At 37.5% G+C, this 19,025-nt stretch overlaps 1 protein-coding gene across 1 annotated transcript; it reads right to left on the bottom strand.

Annotated features, from left to right (window-relative positions):
- Window positions 1–902: 902 nt before the first annotated feature.
- On the bottom strand, window positions 903–3,238 carry LOC138338435 (uncharacterized). Its single transcript, XM_069289399.1, has 5 exons — window positions 2,990–3,238; window positions 2,719–2,809; window positions 2,576–2,670; window positions 1,867–2,062; window positions 903–916 (listed from the first exon to the last, which is right to left on the bottom strand). The coding sequence occupies exons 1-5, from the start codon at window positions 3,236–3,238 to the stop codon at window positions 903–905; spliced, it is 645 nt and encodes a 214-aa protein (XP_069145500.1).
- Between the last annotated feature and the right edge of the window lie 15,787 nt (window positions 3,239–19,025).

Here is a 19,025-nt window from a genome sequence, read left to right as displayed (position 1 = left end):
GGAGAATTCTCACTACCCAAAACGAGCCGCGAGTGGCACCCACACTTACTATCCTAGGTGAGCGAACCAACAAATCTAAACCCCAACATTTACCGGTATATCAATTATGAATAGCAAAAAAAATAATGCTGAAGATCCAAAAATTATTAACGAGATCAATTAAATAAACTTCCAAAGTTTAGTACTTATTATTCCCATAATCTGGAAGTCATCACATCAAGAACATCTATCCTCATATTTCTAAATCTAAGAGTATTAAAGAAGCTAAAATATGTAAAAAGATGGTCCATGTCCGAACATCAAGACATCAAGACATGAAAGAGATAATCCAGCACGAGCTAGGAATAATAGCTCACCCTGAACTCTGATGTACTGAAGACTGTGTAGAGCTGAGGACGAGTAGAAGTCGATGGCACGCTTGCTGCACTCCACAAATAACAAAGAAGAAAATTACAAGTAGGGATCAGTACAAGGAACACGTACTGAGTAGGTATCATCGGCCAACTCAAAATAGAAAATAATATATAATGAATAATAGTATAAAATCAACCACAATACTTAACAGGTGACAAGCAACAAGTACAAGAACCATTGGCAACAACACCAAGCACACCTACGGGACTCAAGCCTCCACACAATACTAATTTGGGAAATAGGTTCTTCGAATTTAAGTATATTAACATAATTAAATATTCCTTCTCTTTATTATTATTGTGTTGGAACGTGACACTCCGATCCCCTATACTGTGTCGGAACGTGACACTCTGATCCTATATTACCGTGTCGGAACGTGACACTCCGATCCATTTATCTCATTATTTTATTTCATCAAGGCTTCTCTATGTAAAGGTGTCATCTTAATAGAGAGGATTTAAGATTGAAGGTTCACCAATCTCATCATTCTAACCAACTACAACTGCACAATCAAACATACAATCACACAATCAAGTACATAGAAGACTCTACAATACCACCCAATACATATCGATCACTATTTAGAGTTTATCAATCATATAGAAGTTAAACCATAACCTAGATCCATCGAAGAATCCTGATCAAACAAGCTACCTCCCAAATGCCTTTGAACATTTTAAATCTGAAGTCTAAGTCACTTGCTTTCTTCTTCGTTCTCTCTCTCTCTCTCGCTCGTTCTCCCTTTCTGTTCTTTTTATTTTTGTTCTGTTGATTCTTTTTCTTTTACCCTAATTATCATGTAACCCATTATTATAAATGTAACCCACTATTTATTTCCCAATTATCTTCTTTTACCTCCAAGTACATAAATTATTGAACTTACCCCACTAATTTCATAATTATAATCATGAATAGTCCAAAACACCCATTTAAATTTTAGCGTAAATCCAGCCCAGGGTGGAGTTATGCAGCTTGTCACGGTCCGTCGTATCTACGACGGTCCGTCCTGCAGGTCCATCACAAAGTTCAGAGAGATAAAATCACTAGTGAAGTTACGCAACTTGTGACGGTCCATCGTGTCTACGACGGTCCATGCTGCAGTTCCGTCGTGAAGTTCAGAGAGTCAATTCCAATACCCAAATTTCAGAGTTGATGTGTTTTGGAACGAAGACCCTCGATGGACCGTCGTGCCTATGACGCTTTGTCCTACCTATCGTCGGGGGTAATGAGGAGATCAGCAGAAGAAATTACACAAGTATGGGACGACGGAGTCCATAATAGTCCGTCGTGACCATGACGGTCCGTCGCGTGATCCATTGACCCAGTAAGTTTTTATCAAAAAATAGTTCTACTGCTCAAACCGAATAAATAGGTTGTTACAATAGATACCAATTTACCCATCGTTTGTCCTCGAACGATTACAGGAAGAAAAGCAAGGGCGAGAAAGAGTACCTGAATCAGTAAAAAGATGTGGATATCTTTCTTGCATATCAGCCTTATTCTCCCAGGTGGACTCTTCAACTTGCCGATTCTTCCACTGAACCTTGATAGATGCAATCTCCTTTGATCTCAACTTGCGGACCTCTCTATCTAAAATAGAAACAGGCTCCTCCTCATATGACAAATTCTCATCAACAAGAACTGAATCCTAACGAATAATGTAGTTTCCATCCCCATGGTATTTTTTCAGCATAGACATATGAAATACCGGGTGCACTCATGAGAAACCTGGAGGCAATGACACTTCATAAGCCACCTCCCCCACGCTCTTCAGAACTTCAAATGGACCAATATACCTCGGAATAAGCTTACCTCGCTTCCCAAACCGCATCACCCCTTTCATGGGTGAAACTTTCAGCAAGACTTGTTCACCCTCCATAAAATCCAAGTCCCTAACCTTTCGATCTGTATATTCCTTCTGCCTATTCTGAGCTGCTAGAAGCTTCTCCTGAATAAATTTTACTTTATCTAACGATTCCTTCAAGAGATCGGTACCCCATGGCCTCACTTTAAATGCATCAAACCAACCAATGGGAGACCTACATCTCCTCCCATATAGTGCCTCAAATGGGGCAATATCAATACTTGAGTGATAACTATTATTGTATGAAAACTCTGCTAAGGGTAAGAAGTTATCCCAATGACCACCAAATTCTATCACACATTCACGAAGAATATCCTCCAACACCTGAATCGTTCGCTCAGACTGACCATCGGTTTGAGGGTGAAATTCAGTACTAAGATCCAATGTAGTACCTAATTCAGCATGAAATGTTCTCTAAAAGATAGAAGTAAATTGCATACCTCCATCTGATATGATGGAAAGTGGAACTCCATGCGATCGAACAATTCCTGAGATATAGAGTTTGGCTAACTTCTCTACATTGTAAGTCACCTTGACCGGAATGAAGTGAGCAAACTTAGTTAATCTGCCAACGATTACCCAAATAGAATAAAACTTACCCAATGTCTTTGGAAGACCAACCACAAAATCCATTGCAATTCTTTCCCATTTCCATTCAGGAATGGGCATTTTCTGAAGTGTTCCTCCGGGCCTCTGGTGTTCATACTTTACCTGCTGACGATTCGGGCATTGGGCAACAAAATCGACAATGTCACACTTTATTCTACTCCACCAAAAATATTGCTTTAGGTCACGATACATCTTGGTTGCACCAGGATGTATAATGTACCTTGAACTATAAGCCTCTGTAAGAACAGTGTGACTCAAATTATCAACACAGGGCACACATACCCTTCCCTTAGATCTTAAAACGCCTTTCTCATCAATTATTGCCTCTTTAGCCTCTCCTCGTAATACCATATCTCAAATTCGGATCAGCTTCTCATCAGTAAACTGTTTTCCCTTAATCCTGTCAAGAAATGAAGATTTTGCCTCCACACAGGCCAAAAATCCTCCCTTCTCTAGTACTTCCAGCCTCATAATGTCCTTAGCCAGAGTCTGAACCTCTCTAGCCAATGGGCGTCTAGAAACCTGTAAGTGGGCTAAACTTCCCATGCTCCCTGCCTTTCTACTTAAAGCATCTGCCACAACATTAGCTTTTCCTGGGTGATACAAAAAAGTAATATCATAGTCCTTCAGTAATTCCATCCACCTCCTCTGCCTCAAATTCAAATCTTTCTGAGTAAATACATACTGTAAACTACGATCATCTGTATAGACTTTACACTTGACCCCATATAGATAATGTCTTCATTGCATTAATGCAAACACAACTGCAGCCAACTCCAAATCATGGCTTGGATAGTTGCGTTCATGCACTTTTAATTGCATCGAAGAATAAGCAATTACATTCCTCTCCTGCATTAGCACTGCACCCAAACCATAATAAGATGCATCACAGTAAACAATAAAATTCTTATCTTCCACTGGCAAGGTAAGAATTGGTGCAGTAGTCAACAAGGTCTTGATGTTCTGCAAACTTTCTTCACATTCGTCCGATTATACAAATGGAACATTCTACTTAGTGAAATTTGTCAAATGGGAAGCAACAGTAGAAAATCCCTTGACAAAGCGACGGTAGTAGCTAGCTAAACCAAAAAAGCTCCTTACCTCAGTAACATTAGTAGGTCTTACCCAACTCTTCACTGCTTCAATCTTAGAAGGATCCACCATCACTCCATCCGTAGAAACCACGTGCCCCAAGAAGGACACTGAATCTAGCCAAAACTCGCACTTGGAGAATTTGGCATAAAGTCATTTCTCTCTCAACAATTCCAATACAATTTTGAAATGCTCCTAATGTTCTTTCCTGCTCTTTGGGTATATCAGTATATCATCAATAAATAAAATAACAAAGAGATCCATATATGGCTTAAAAATCCCATTCATCAGGCTCATGAAAGCAGCAGCGGCATTTGTAATCCCAAAAGACATTACTTAGAATTCATAATGCCCATACCTGGTTCGAAAAGCAGTCTTTGGCACATCTACTGCCCGTATTTTCAATTGATGATAACCAGATCTCAAATAAACTTTTGAGAAGGTACAAGCACCTTGTAACTGATCGAACAAACCATCAATGCGAGAAAAAGGATACTTGTTCTTAATAGTTACATTATTTAGTTTCCTGTAGTCTATGCACATCTGAAAACTTCCATCCTTCTTCTTCACAAATAAAATAGGAGCACCCCAAGGGGATGCACTTGGTCTAATAAAACCTTTACCTAACAACTCCTGAAGTTGGGCCTTTAACTCCCTTAACTCACCCGGAGCCATTCTATAAGGGGGTATGCAAATGGGGCGAGTACCCGGCTCCAGATCAATACAAAAATCAATATACCTATCAAGTGGCACACAAGGAAGGTTTGCAGGAATCATATCCAGAAACTCACGGACTATCGAGACAGACTCAGTCGAAGGTACTTGGGAAGTATCATCCATGAGATCTGCCAAGAAAGCTAAACAACCATTACTAACCATTCTCTTAGCACGAAGAAAAGATATGATATGAGCTGGAGAGGAAATATAGTCACCCTCCCACACTAGCGGATCTGTCCCAGGCTTGGCCAATGTAAAAGTTTTCGCATTACAATCTAAGATTGCAAAATTTGGAGAAAGCCAAGTCATACCTAGAATTACATCGAAATCGACCATCTCTAGAATAATCAAGTCTACATGCGTATTGCTCCCCACAAAAGTCACAAGACAAGACCTATACAACTCCTCAACTATCACAGACTAACCCACAGGAGTAGAGACACGAATAGGCATGTCAAGCAAATAACAATATAAATCAAGACAAGTAGCAAACGAGGAAGATACTTATGAAAATATGGATCCAGGATCAAATAATACAGAAGCCATGCAATCACAGACAAAAGATTACCTTTGATAACAACATCAAATGTCTCTGCTTCAGACCTCCCGGGGAAAGCATAACAATTGGCCCTATCAACTAACTGCTCGTTGCCCCTACCATGTTGCGCTGTAGTAGTTCAAACTTGCCCGCCACCCCGACTGATTTGATGACCACGATTACCTTGGCCACCACATCCTCCAGAATGGCGGCCCCTACCATGAACACCTCTACCTCTAGCTATTAGGGGTCTGTAACTCTGTCATGGACAATATTTCCTAATATGTCCAGTCTCTCCACACCCATAACAATTCCTGGAGACAAGCATAGGTCTCTTTTAGAATGACGATGTCTGGGGATAACCTCCAAACTCAGAAAAATGCTGACTGATCTGTGATGGAGCCCCAGCTACAACGTGTAGTGAAGACTGAATAGGAGGGGCTGGGTAACCTCCTGAACTCTGCCCTCTGGAGTAAGAACCACTAAACTCACCTCCGTTACGGAACTTCTTAGATGTTGATGCCATGGTGAAGTCGTCTGGCTTCACCCCCTCCACTTCTATCTCAAAATCAACCACTTCCTGAAAGGATTTTGCTGCAGCAGCTACCTGTAAGGCTGTGATCTGCAAATCTGACCTCAATCCTTTCACAAAATGGCTAATCCACTCTTGTGGACTGAAGCAAAGCTAGGTGGCATACCTGGATATTGCAGGAAATTTAGCCACATAAGCAGTAACAGACATCCTGCCTTGCTCTAGGCTCAGGAACTCACTCTCCTCTTGTCCCCCAAAGTCCATGGTATATACTTCTCCATAAATAAGCTAGAGAATGATGCCCAAGTCATAGGTGGTGCCTGTGCTGGCTGACACTCAACATACGACCGCCACCACATTTTGGCATTCCCCTGAAACTGGTAGGTCACAAACCCAACACCGAATCATTCTACTAAGTCCATCTTATGTAGAAGCTCATGACAATCAACCAGAAAATCATAGGCATCCTTAGATTCAGCACCCTTGAAAACTGGAGGTTTCAACTTTAAGAATTTAGCAAAAAATTCATTCTGATCACTCGTCATTATAGACCCTGTAGTCAATCGAGGAAACATGCCCACTTCCAATGAGGCATCCTTGCGGGGAGCCACAGCAGCTGCATGTTGTACTCGCGGAACCTGAGGTGCTGGTGTAGAAAACACTGGAGGTGTCTGGCAATGATCAGATAACCCACTAAGATAAGTAAGAACCTGGTTAATCATCTCTGGGGTAAGCTGGGGTGGTAATTCCTCATCTTGAACCTGCTCGTTTTCCCCTTCTTCACCCTCTCTCACTACCTCATCAGTTGGTGGAGGAGTCACCGCCCTATTACTACCTGGACCAGGTGTTTGTCCTGTACCCCTAGAGGGATTTCTCCTGCGACCTCTTGCCACTGCTCCTCCTTGAGCTACAGCCCAATGGTTGGTTCAGACGCACCCTGTTTGCTGGTGTTGGTGTTGGCACAGTTTTTTGTCTAGTTCTAACCACCTACGAAATAGAGTGTGGATGTCAGATACCAATTTGTATCACCTAGATACCAATTTGATCCAAGTAATAGCACGTAAAAAAGAAAGAATGGAGTTTTCCTTATGTCCTATAGCCTCTCAAAGAAAAGTAAGGGCGTCCCCCTACCGTTCGTCAAGACTCTAGTACACTCGTTCTTGTGTGATGAGACCAACAAACCTAAGGCTCTGATACCAAGTTTGTCACGACACAAAACGAGCCGCGAGTGGCACCTACACTTTCTCTCTTAGGTGAGCGAACCAACAAATCTAAACCCCAACATTTACCGGTATATCAATAATGAATATTAAAAAAATAATGCGGAAGATCCAAAAATTATTAACAAGATCAATTAAATAAACTTCTAAAGTTTAATACTTATTATTCCCATAATCTTGAAGTCATCACATCAAGAAAATCTATCCTCAAATTTCTAAATCTAAGAGTATTCAAGAAGCTAAAATAAGTAAAAAGATGGTCCATGTCCGAACTTCAAGACATCAAGACGTGAAGGAGAGAATCCAGCACGAGCTAGGAATAATAGCTCACCCTGAACTCTGATGTACTGAATACTGGCCAGAGCTGAGGACGAGTCAAAGTCGATGGCACGCTTGCTACACTCCACAAATAACAAAGAAGAAAATTACAAGTACAGGTCAGAACAAGAAACACGTACTGAGTAGCTATTATCGGCCAACTCAAAAAAGAAAACAATATATACTGAATAATAATATAAAATCAACCACAATTCTTAACAGGTGACAAGCAACAAGTACAATAACAATTGACAACAACACCAAGCACACCTATGAGGACTCAAGCCTCCACACCATACTCATTTGGGAAATAGGTTATTTGAATTTAAGTATATTGACATAATTCAAGATTCCTTCTCTTTATTATTATCATGTCGGAACGTGACACTCCGATTCCCTATACCATGTCAGAACGTGATACTCTGATCCAATATTACCATGTCAGAACGTGACACTCCGATCCATTTATCTCATTATTTTATTTCATCAATTCTTCTCTATGTCAAGGCGTCATCTTAATAGAGAGGATTTAAGATTGAACGTTCAAAAAGCTCATTATTCTATCAAACTACAACTGCACAATCAAACATACAATCACACAATCAAGTACATAGAAGACTTTACAATGCCACCCAATACATATCGATCACTATTAAGAGTTTATCTATCATATAGCCATAACCTACCTCCACCGAAGAATCATGATCAAGCAAGCTACCTCCTCAATGCCTTTGAACCTTTTCAATCTGAAGTCCAAGTCACTTTCTTTCTTCTTCGTTCTCTCTCTCTCTCGCTCGTTCTCCCTTTCTGTTCTTTTTATTTTTTTCTGCAGTGTCTTTTGTTTTACCCTAATTATCATATAATCTATTATGATAAAAGTAACCCACTATTTATTTCCCTATTATCTTCTTTAACCCCCAAGTAAATAAATTATTGAACTTACCCCACTAATTTAATAATTATAATCATTAATAGTCAAAAACACCCATTTAAATTTTAGCGGAAATGCGGCCCTTGGTGGAGTTACACAGCTTGTGTCTGTCCGTCGTATCTACGACGGTCCGTCCTGTTGGTCCGTCACAAAGTTAAGAGAGTGAAATTCCGTAGTGAAGTTACGCAACTTTTGACGGTCCATCATATCTACGACGGTCCGTGCTGCAGTTCCGTCGTGAAGTTCAGAGAGGCGATCCCAGTACCCAGATTTCATAGTTGAAGTGTTTTGGAACGAAGACCCTCAACGAACCGTCGTGCCTATGACGGTTCGTCCTACCTGTCGTCGAGGGTAATGAGGAGAGCAGCACAAGAAATTACACAAGTACGGGACGACGGAGTCCATCACGGTCCGTCGTGACCATGACCGTCTGTCGCGTGATCTGTCAACCCAGTCAGTTTTAATGAAAAAATAGTTCTACTGCTCGAACCGACTAAACAGGTTGTTACAAGAATTAACCTCTATATCCCTATCTTCTTGATTTAGTCAAATGGATTCACGGGAAATAAATTTGCAATTCCCTACCGTTTCCCTCTTAGAGTTTGCAGTTTTCATCGCTTCATTCAACGGCAAATTCTAAGAGTTGTGAAATGAACTAGGGGGCGATTCTTGTTGTATTGTGTTCTTCTCCTTCGTGCGTGCCCCTTTGCGCTTGTCTGTTGGCCTACAGGAGTCCTCCGGAGGCTCAAGCGCCGTCTCCATTTCGTTGAACTAGACAATGGAGTCAGCAACTTGCGTTTAGTGAGAGAAATAGAGAAAATTATGCAAATGAGGAAGTGATGTATTTGGGCGTTGGTTTTAGGGTTTATAGTGTAGGGTTAGGGTTAAGGATAGGGTTAATGTTAAGGTTAAGGTTAGGGTTTGGTATTTTTTTTATGTTTTATGTTTTTGGGTTTTTGATATTCGGTTAAAAATCTATGGTTTAGTGTTTAATTTTTGGGTTTGTTTATTTTGGTCTTGGGCTTTTGGGTTAATAATTTATGGTTAAGGTTAGGTTAAGGTTAGAGTTAGGTTTGTGTTAGGGCTAGGGTTAGGTTTTAGGTTTTTTAGGTTTTAGTGTTTGTGGTTAAGGATATGATATTTAAGATGTATAGTTTTAGATTTAATGTCTTGGTGTTTTATATTTTGGACTAAGGATTTTTAGGGTTTATGATTTCAGGTTTAGAATTTGACGTTTAAAATCTATTCTTTATTGTTTAATATTTGGGTATTGGTATTTTGTGATTTGGGTTTAGAGTTTATAGGAGGGTTATGTTAGGGTTAATGTTAGGGTTAGGGTAGGTTAGGTTGTTTTTTATGTTTTAGAGTTTTGGGTTATTTGAGTTTTAATATCTATGATTTTGTTTTGTTATTTTTTAATTAGGTTTTGGACTATGTTCAAGGATAGGGCTAGGGTTAGTGTTAGGGATTGGGTTAGTATTAGAGTTTAGGTTTTTTTAGGTTTTATTTTTGGGGTTATGGATTTTTGGTTTAAAATCAATGGTTTAGTGTTGAATGTTTAGCTTTGGGTTTTTTTGGGCTTAATGATTCGGGTTAATGGTTTAGGGTTTGGGTTAGTGTAAGGGTTAAGGTTAGGGTTTAGTTTTTTTTCAGGTTTTAGATTTATAGTTTTTTAGAATCTATTGTTTACGATTTAATGTTTGAGTTTTCGTATTTTGGACATATTGTTTTATTTTTTCATAGGGTTTAGGATTTAGGCTATAGGCTTAGGTTTAGTGTTAGGATTAGGGTTAGGGTGTACGTTTTTTATAGGTTTTTGTTCATGGTTTAGCATTTGAGGTTTAAAAACCATGGTTTAATAATGTTTGTGATTTGCTATTTCTGGCTTAGGTTTTCCGATTTTTTGGTTTAGAGTTAGGGTTAGGAAAAAGGTTAGGGTTAATGTTAGGGTTACAATTAGATTTTTTTTTTCGGTTTTTTGGTTTAGACTTTAGAATTTGAGGTTTAATATCATTGGTTTAGTGTTCAATATATGGGGTTTAGGATTTATGGTAGGGTTATGGTTAGGGTTAGGTTTTAGGTTGTTTTTAGGTTTTAGGGTTTGGGTTATGGATTTGAGTTGTTATATATATTGTTTAGTGTTCAATGTTAGGATTTTGGTATTTTGGTATTTAGGTTTAGTGTTTAGGGTTTAGGGGTGGGGTTAAGGATATGGTTATGTTTAAGGTTAGTGTTTAGTATTTTTAAAGATTTAAGATTTTAGGTTTTAGTATTGTCGATTTATAATTTATGACTTCGAGTTTAATGTTTGGGTTTTGGTATTTTGGGTTTTTTTTGTTTTAATGCCCTTGTAAGGGTAGGGGATAAGAATCACCCCCAGGCCTTACCTTTTTCACAAAAAATATGTACAAAGTGGGGGACATAAACCTTACCACTATTCCTAGGGTGACTTGGATTCGATTTTGTAAAGAAATCTAACCCTCACCTTACCATAAGATGAATCCGAAGTTTCTATATATCTAGAAGAGATGACTCCTCTCAATTCATAGAATCTAGGAAAAATAAATTAGGGAGACTCTCCCTTTTCATCTCAAAAAATCAAAAATCTAACTTAAGCTATTCAAAGAAGCTATATTGTGAGTTATACCTTAGTTGAAAAGTTAATAGAATGTTTAAGGAGGTTCATTGATCTTTTTTTGTTTTCATCCTTCTAAAGCATGGGTATCCATTAAGTCCAATTTCAAAATAGGCCTTTGCCTCTTTAGGTAGCTCTTGTATAGTATAGTAGAATTCCAGAAATGAAACTTTGTGGCTATGTCTGGATAGTGCATCAGCTACCCAAATAGCTTCCCTGTATACATGATTATATTTGAATTCATGTATATGTGTTATGAGGCCTTTCAATATGTCTAGTCTATTGCAAATGCTCAACTAAGGATTTTCTTTTGGAGTATGTAGTTGACTGCTAGCATGGAATCCATTACCAATATGATCTTCCTATAGCCTTGTTCCAAAGCCCAAGATATACCAAAAGATAGCTGCTCCTATTACTCCTTGATTGTTGGTACCACTTCCCAGGGGTGAGGTTAATGCTAATATGAGATTGCCTTCATGATCTCTTAGTATACCTCCTGCCCCTATCTTGCCTAAATTATTAATTTCACTTCCATCTGTTTTAACTTTTATCCATTGATCAGGTTGTCTTGTGTAGTCTATCTTCTGCATCTTTGTAACTTAGATACATCTTATAGCTAGTATGATTATTCCAAACAAAGTAGGGGGCCTGATATTGTGCAGAAAAATAAATTTTATAAGTTTATAATAATCAGTATAAATTACATACCTGAACCCTATTGCCATTTGGGTTTTGCCTCCATATTTACAAGCACATGTATGTTTCTATAAAATCCAGGAGATTAGTATTGGGAAGGCCTGGAGGATGAGTTATGAGATTCTTTGTTGTGTTTAATTGAAAACCATTGAGTTACCAGTTGCCTCATTGAGCTATGATCAATTTCTACCCCTGCTCTTTTTTAAAACCATCTCCACGCATCCCTAGCAACTTCTACATTTTTAAAGATATGGTTGATGGTATCTAATCCTGCCCTTTTCTTGCAAAAAAAATAGTTATAAGTTTCTTAACCAATTCTAATTAACCTCTCATTAGTAGGTTGCTTTCCATTTAAAGCTCTGCAAAGAAGAAAGGAGGCTTTAAATTGTAAATTCCTGTGCCAAATGGGATCCCCAAATTGATCATTTAGCCTTTTTTCCCTTATTTCATTCCAGTTTAAAGCAGAAGTTAACATGCTATTTGAATTTATTTTCCAATAAGCTTGGTCAGAAGATTGATGCTTGGGAACGGGTATTGCTAGGAAAGGGGCTAGTTTTCAAGGGGTTGCCTGTTAAAAAAGCATTCGAAAGTTCCATTAGGTCTCTACCAAAAAATCAGCTTCTTTCCTGGTGTCTACTCTATGGTTGTTTCTAGAAAATTGAGCAAGATGCCCTTCACCAGTCCAGTTTTCCCACCAAAAGGAACAATTTGCTGAGTTCAACTTCCAATGAATGTGTTGCTACCCCTTATACCAGTTCCGAATCATATTTCCTATTCAGTGAATCCCCAATTTCCTATTTCTTGAAGATAGGATTTGATCTTTGGCAGTATTTAGCTTTGTGAATTCTTCCCACAATGTGTGCTTAGCTCTAAAATTCCACCACTGTTTATATTGGAAAGCTAAGCACATATCTTTCAAAATTTTCATTCCCACCCCTTCTTTGTCAATAGGATAGCTAAGGTTCCTCCAGGAAGCACATGATACTTCTTCTTGTAACTCTTCCTGCCCTAGAAAAAATCTTCCATCAACATTTGTACTTGTTTAATAAAAGTGGGATGTGGTTATAGTAGAGATTAAATTAATGGGTATGAATAAAATTTTTAATCGACAGAACTCTTCCACCATAGTTTAGTTGCTTGGTTTCCCAACCTGTAATCCTGCAAATAACATTAGAAATAAGGTCAGAAAAATATGAATTCATAGGGCTACCCACAAATAGTGGATATCCCAGATAATTGGTAATCCTTTGCCTTTGTTTGAACCCTGTGATCCTATTAGTTCTCTCTTTTGTGGTGTAAAACACATTTTTATGAACCATTATTGGACTTTTCTCACTATTAATCAATTTGCCAAAAGTATCTTCAAAGGTTCCAAGAGTTTGCATGATGAGCTTAAGAGACATAACCCTTTCTAAAGTAAACAAAATGTGTCATCTGCAAAAGTTAGATTATTCACTTAGGGGTCCCTTTTTTACATGACAAAGACATGAAAATCTTGATGATTATAGAGTCCATTTAAGGATATTGAAATCATCTCAACACCTAAAACAAATACGGTAGGGGAGAGGGGGTCTCCTTGCTTAAGGTCCCTAGAAGATTCGAAAAAACCAAATCTTCTACAATTAAATATGACGGAGTACCAATTATTAGTGTTGGTTCTCCACAACATATTAATGAAAGTTTACTCTAAACCCATCTTCCTTAACACCAAGTAAATGTAAGCCCATGAGACTCTATCATAGGCCTTAAAGATGTCAAGTTTTATAATGACATTGCTACCTACGTTAGGCTCTTTAATCTGATGAGTGATTTCCTATGCCAACATTTTCGTTTCAATTATACTTCTACCCTTTGCAAAACTAGACTGGTCGAGAGAGATCAAGTAAGGCAGAATAGGGCTCAATCTTGTACTCAACAGTTTGGAGATGATTTTGCTTATGAAGGTTCTCCGACTAATAGGCCTAAACTCCTTCAATTTGTTAGGATTATTCATGTTGGGTATAATCACTATACAAGAATGAGAAAAATACTTCGGGATATCATGGATACTAAAAAAAGCTAATACTAATCTCATAAAGTCGTGATTGATAATGTGCCAACATTTTTGAAAAAAATACCCATTAATACCATTAGCCCCTACTGCAGAATTGGGACTCATAGAGAAGACAACTTCTTGTAGATAATTCATAGTAGGCTGAGAATGAAGTCTCTCATTATGCTCTTGAGTAACCATTCTAGGGACGCATTCTAGGTTTGTCTCATTGATACTTTTACTCTCCCCTGCAAACAAATCCTTAAAGTATTCATATGCAGCCTTACCTATGTTTGTATCTCCTTTAATCCATTCCTAATTTTCACGGATCTTGTGGATGAAGAGCCTTCTCCATCTACCCCTTATCCAGGAATGGAAGAATTAGGAATTAGTATTCCATTCTTTCAACAAATGGATATAATATTTCTATTTCGTAATAGCACCCTCCTACTTGATATAAATAATGTATTAAGCATTTATTTAATGTAGATTCTCTCCTTTCGTAACACTATTGTTTTGGATAAACTTCTCCTCAGCCTCTTTAACTTTTCCTTAATACTCTCTAATTGTCTTTAAAATGTCCCCAAATTCCTCTTTGAACCACTTATTTAGAGTATTAGAGAGCCTTTTCATCTTATGGTTAAATCTCCACATACTATTTCCATTCACCTCCCTATCCCAACAAGCTTTCACAATTCCTAAAAAGATAGGGCTATCCACCCAACATTTAAGGAATTTGAAATACTTGGTATGGCTCCCTTCATTGTTAATGATTTTCAACAACAAAGGACAATGGTCAGAACCAATGGAAGGAAGGTGGGTGATAGTAGTATGAGGCATTGTTTCTAACCTATTATCAATTATCAACAATTTGTAAAGCCTTTTCACATCCTTTGATTAATGTCCCTATTATTATACAAAGTGTATTCTTGACAACTAAAGCCCATGTCCATCAGGCCACATGCTTCGATGATTGCAATGAAATCAAGGCTTTTCTTGATATTGTAAGGAATGCCCCCAAATTTTTCCTTAGTGGAGGTTATAACATTATAATCTCCCACTGAGCACAACGGTCTATCCTCAACCTCAGCCTGTAGAAGCATTTTATCCAAAATAGGTCTTCTCATATACTCTTTACATTTGGCATATACAAAACTTATGGTGAAATGATTTTGAAGCTCTTTGTGGCTATAATTAGAAGTAATTTTTTAATCATCCTTATCCTCTACCACACTGTCTACATCCCCATTACAGAACATCTAGATTTTGCAATTATAATTTTATATAACAATATGCATGGCTAGCTGATTATTAACGTTCATGATACTACTACTATTTGCAGAGGTTCTAGAATAGTAACAATGGCAAGGTGATACATTTTTTAAAAAAAATTGATTCTTTCCACGACTCCCTGAGTGTTGATACCTCTCACATTCAAAATTATTGTACTAATCATTAGGAATATTTAGAGGAGAAAAGCCTTGTATATGGTCTGCCAGCAATGACTGTTTTAATGGCTTGGTTTTGGGAATGAAATTTCTCATGTTTCAATCTTCTTGGAGATAAACCTTGCTTTTGTGTCACTTACTAAACCTCCTCCTCAAACTCTTTTTCATTTTGAGGGTTAAATGCTCTTATCGGCGCATTACTAGTCTCATCATCATCATCAAGTTCATGCCCATATTTATAATTTCTTTCAACCTCATCCTCTGAATTGATAACCTTATATTAATAAAATAGAGGGGCAGCATTGAATTGAAATTTTCCATAATCTTTATCAGGTGGTGCTCTAGGGGGAGGCTAAAATTCTAGTTTGATCTACGATATTGACCTTACCCTGTTGTTTGTCTTTAAACCTTAACTCCTTACCTGAATTCAAACTCTTCTCCTCATGGTTTTCCTGGTTTGCCTCTTGTTTCTTATTATGTTTTCTCTTAGTTGCATTCCTTTTCTGCTTGCTAGGATTGTTTTTTCTTCTAGGGGTATTTTCTACAATATTTTTGTTATTACTGTTCTGCATCTCCTTTACCTTGTTTTCTTTATATCGAGCCTTCATGATTTTTCTGTCTCTACCTTGTATTCCTTTATGCACTTCCTTGTTAATTGTAAGTCTGCTGTCCCCGTGAAGCTCCTTTTTCTAACTCTTTTTCACATTCTCCTTCTGTTGCTTTTTCCTTCTATTGTGGTATCTATAGTCAGAGTTTTGGTAAGTATTATCCTCCTCATGCTTATCATGAGGTATGTTCCCCCCTTTGGTTACCCCCTCCTGCATGGTAGTAGTGTTCTCCTTACATCCCTCTTGCTTACCTCCGATTGCTACAACCAACCTACTAAAAGATATATCTAAATCAATATTTGTAGGGTTCTACAATACCTATATTATTATATGTCCCTTCCGTTTGTTGATGTTGTTTTTGTTTGTCTGGACTTTTTCTCATGTGCTCCTTGATTTGAATTTCTTTTTTCCTGTTCCTTTCCTGATTAGTTGCAGTATTTTCTTTTATTTCCTTGTTTGGCGCATCTCCCATTCTTTAATCTTTGTTTCCTATATCCTCTCCTGGTGCATTATGATAATTTTGCATTTCCAGATTAGGAAAAGATAATAAGGAGAATTAGTGTCTATACCTGCTTGGTGATCCTCCTTTTTAATCAAGTTTATGGCAGTAGGTCTCCATACATTCTTTCAGGTTTCTTGCTCCTGTTTTCTTGTGTTTTTCCTTTTTTTGAGTTTTCCATTGCTCCTTCTTATGGTGCTCTTGATGCCTTTGCATGTTATTATATGTACCTTGAAGTTGTTGTTGCTCTCTATTTTCCTTGCTTTTTTTGTGTGTATCTTCTTGTTCCTTTGATTTGTTGGTATTTGTTTTTTGTTGTTTTTCTCCCCTTTTTTTATTTCCTTTGTCTGTACTCTTCATCCCTCAATTTGATATACATGTATCAGTATCATATCCCTGATGTTTACAATACTCACAATATGGGGAACCATTCTCATATTCCAAAGGTTGACAGAATCCAATGGTATCACCTTCAGGATTTTGTCAGATCAAAACATGTCTAGGTCTATGCTTAGTAAAGTCTATTTGCATCTAAACTTTGACCATTCCTACCCTAGACCTTTTGATAGATGCAGTGTCTAGATAAAGAACATTACAAATATATTCCAACAATGGTGTAAGTAAAGGTTTCTTGTAGCAGTACCATGGTAATCCAGGAAAAACTAACCAGACAAGAACAATTGGGGTCTCTTCCTTAGGTTTGAAGAAAGGTGTCCATGCTTGTATTCTAATCAGTTTTCCTTCAATAGTCATCCTTTGTTTTCTCCGGACTGTTTTGTAGTATAACTATGTCTGTAAGTCAATAAACACATGTTTTTTATTGTAGTGTGCAATGTTCACCCCCCCCCACACGCACACTTAATTAAGTTTTTTGTATAAAACTCTTCCTAATCAACTCCACTTTAAGCATGGCAGTACTAAATTTCCCAACTAAGGTGTACTTACAGTCTACAATCAAAGTGTGCATATAATCATACATATCAAAGATCATAGCAGGATGCCCCAGCTTGGTAGTTTGTTTGGGGGTGGTTCTCAACACCATAGTAGGAGCTTGAGCAGAATGTATGTGACTCAATCTTGAAGCAAGATTTTTGATAAAAGTATAGGGAGCAAGTTCCTGAACCTAATCCGGTTTAGTAACCACATTACTGTCATTATTATTAGAAGTATTAGTATTGAGGTTAAAGACATTATAACTACCATTTTAGACGTTAGGACTCCTTCTTTCAAAGTTACTAGAAATTTTAAAAATTCTCTATGATAGACACTCTGCCTACTATTATCATGTTGCTCTTCATGTTGTTTTATATCTTGATTCCTTACCTCAATGTTCTTATTTAGAGCCCATTGATTTTTATCACCCTTAACAATTTTCCCCTTTCACTGACTATTACATTCCTTTTCCAAGTTAGTATTGATATTGCCCTTCTCATCATTCACCTTTTCCTGCTGACAATAATTTTGAATGCTTTCCTCACTCTTCTCCTGACCACTAGTCCTACATGCAAAATTTCCCATAGCATTTTCATGCTCATGGCTAATGTTAACAACACAATTAGAAAATTTGAACTTAGAGTTGCGGCTAGTATGGTTACAGTCATGATTTTCCTTTTCTTCTTGCTCCTTGAAGGATTGTTGAGGGACTTGTCTTTGAGCATCTGCCTCTTTGGGATTGAATTCAAATAAGGGGTTTGAAGAACTCTCCACCAAAATAATGTCCTGCTAGCATGGTAAAGCTTTATTGTGAATACCTTTTTATACAAGGCTTGCTTCCACATATTCCTTCCTTTGATTTGCTTCATCCTTGTTTTTCTCCTTGCTCACATGTTTATGAATATCGCCTTCCTAGGTATTCATTGCTACATTCCCAGAGCTTTTTTTTATTGTTTCACTAGTATTTCTAGATAATTAATTATTGAGTAACTTCAACTAATTAGAATAATCCACATCACGATTGCATTCTTTGTTACAATTTATTGATTCTGGGTAATATTGTTGGTGGCCTTCTCTTCACCCTTCCTAGATAGTTCACTGTTCATCGCACCTTGAGATTGATCTTTCCAAGAGTTATTAGAGCATTAGAGAAGGATTGAGTAAGGGTCGATTTTTTTCTCTTAGAGCCCCTACTAAGGCTGGTTCGGTGGTATAAGGTTCAACGCCAGTGTCTCACGTGCCATATAAGTCCCTACCAAAATAGCCGTTTGACTAGTCGTTAGACGCGCAACTGAATCAAAGATAGGAAGTTTTTTTCTAGAGATATAAGTTAGAGAGATAACTAATTTGGATTTTTGTATTTTGGGCTTGGGTTGTAGGTTAATGGTTTATGTTTAGGGTAAGGTTTAAGGTTACGGTTTGGGTTTAATTTTTTAGGTTATAGGGTTTGTCGTTTAGGATTTGAGGTTTAAAATATTTGCTTTACTGTTAATGTCTGGGTATTTGTGATGTGGATTAATTTTTTTTTAGGTTTTATGATTCGATGCTAAGCATTTGAGATTTAAAATCTATTGTTTAGTGTTTATATTTGAATTTTTGTATTTTGTTCTTTCGTTTGATGGTTTATGATAGGGTTAGTGTAAGGGTTAATGTTAGAGTAAGGGTTAGGTTTTAGGTTGTGTTTTTAAGAGTTAGGGTATGGGGTTACTGGAGTTGTATATCTATGGTTTTGTGTTTAATGTTAGGTTTAGGGTTAGTATTAGGGATATGATTAGTGTTAGGTTTTTTTTAGGTTTTAGGTTTTGAGGTTTAAGATTTATTTTTAAAATCTCCAATTTAGTGTTTAATTGTTGGGTTTTGGTATTTTGGGCTTGGGGTTAATGGTTTAGGGTTAGGGTTAAGAGTTAAGGTTAGGGTTAGGGTTAGGATTTAAGTTAAT

Source organism: Solanum lycopersicum, chromosome 9 (genome assembly GCF_036512215.1).
Source record: "Solanum lycopersicum chromosome 9, SLM_r2.1".
Lineage (NCBI taxonomy): Eukaryota > Viridiplantae > Streptophyta > Magnoliopsida > Solanales > Solanaceae > Solanum > Solanum lycopersicum.
Note: the sequence above shows the minus strand (reverse complement) of the source record. Positions and strands in the feature narration are given on the sequence as shown.

Coding starts and splice junctions, on each gene's coding strand:
- LOC138338435 (XM_069289399.1), bottom strand. CDS start 3,238: ATGGTATTACGAGGAGAGGCTAAAGAGGCAATAATTGATGAGAAAGGC. Junction 2,671..2,718: donor TTCCATCATATCAGATGGAG/GTATGCAATTTA, acceptor ATGCTGAATTAG/GTACTACATTGGATCTTAGT. Junction 2,063..2,575: donor AGGATATTCTTCGTGAATGT/GTGATAGAATTT, acceptor ATTATTCGTTAG/GATTCAGTTCTTGTTGATGA.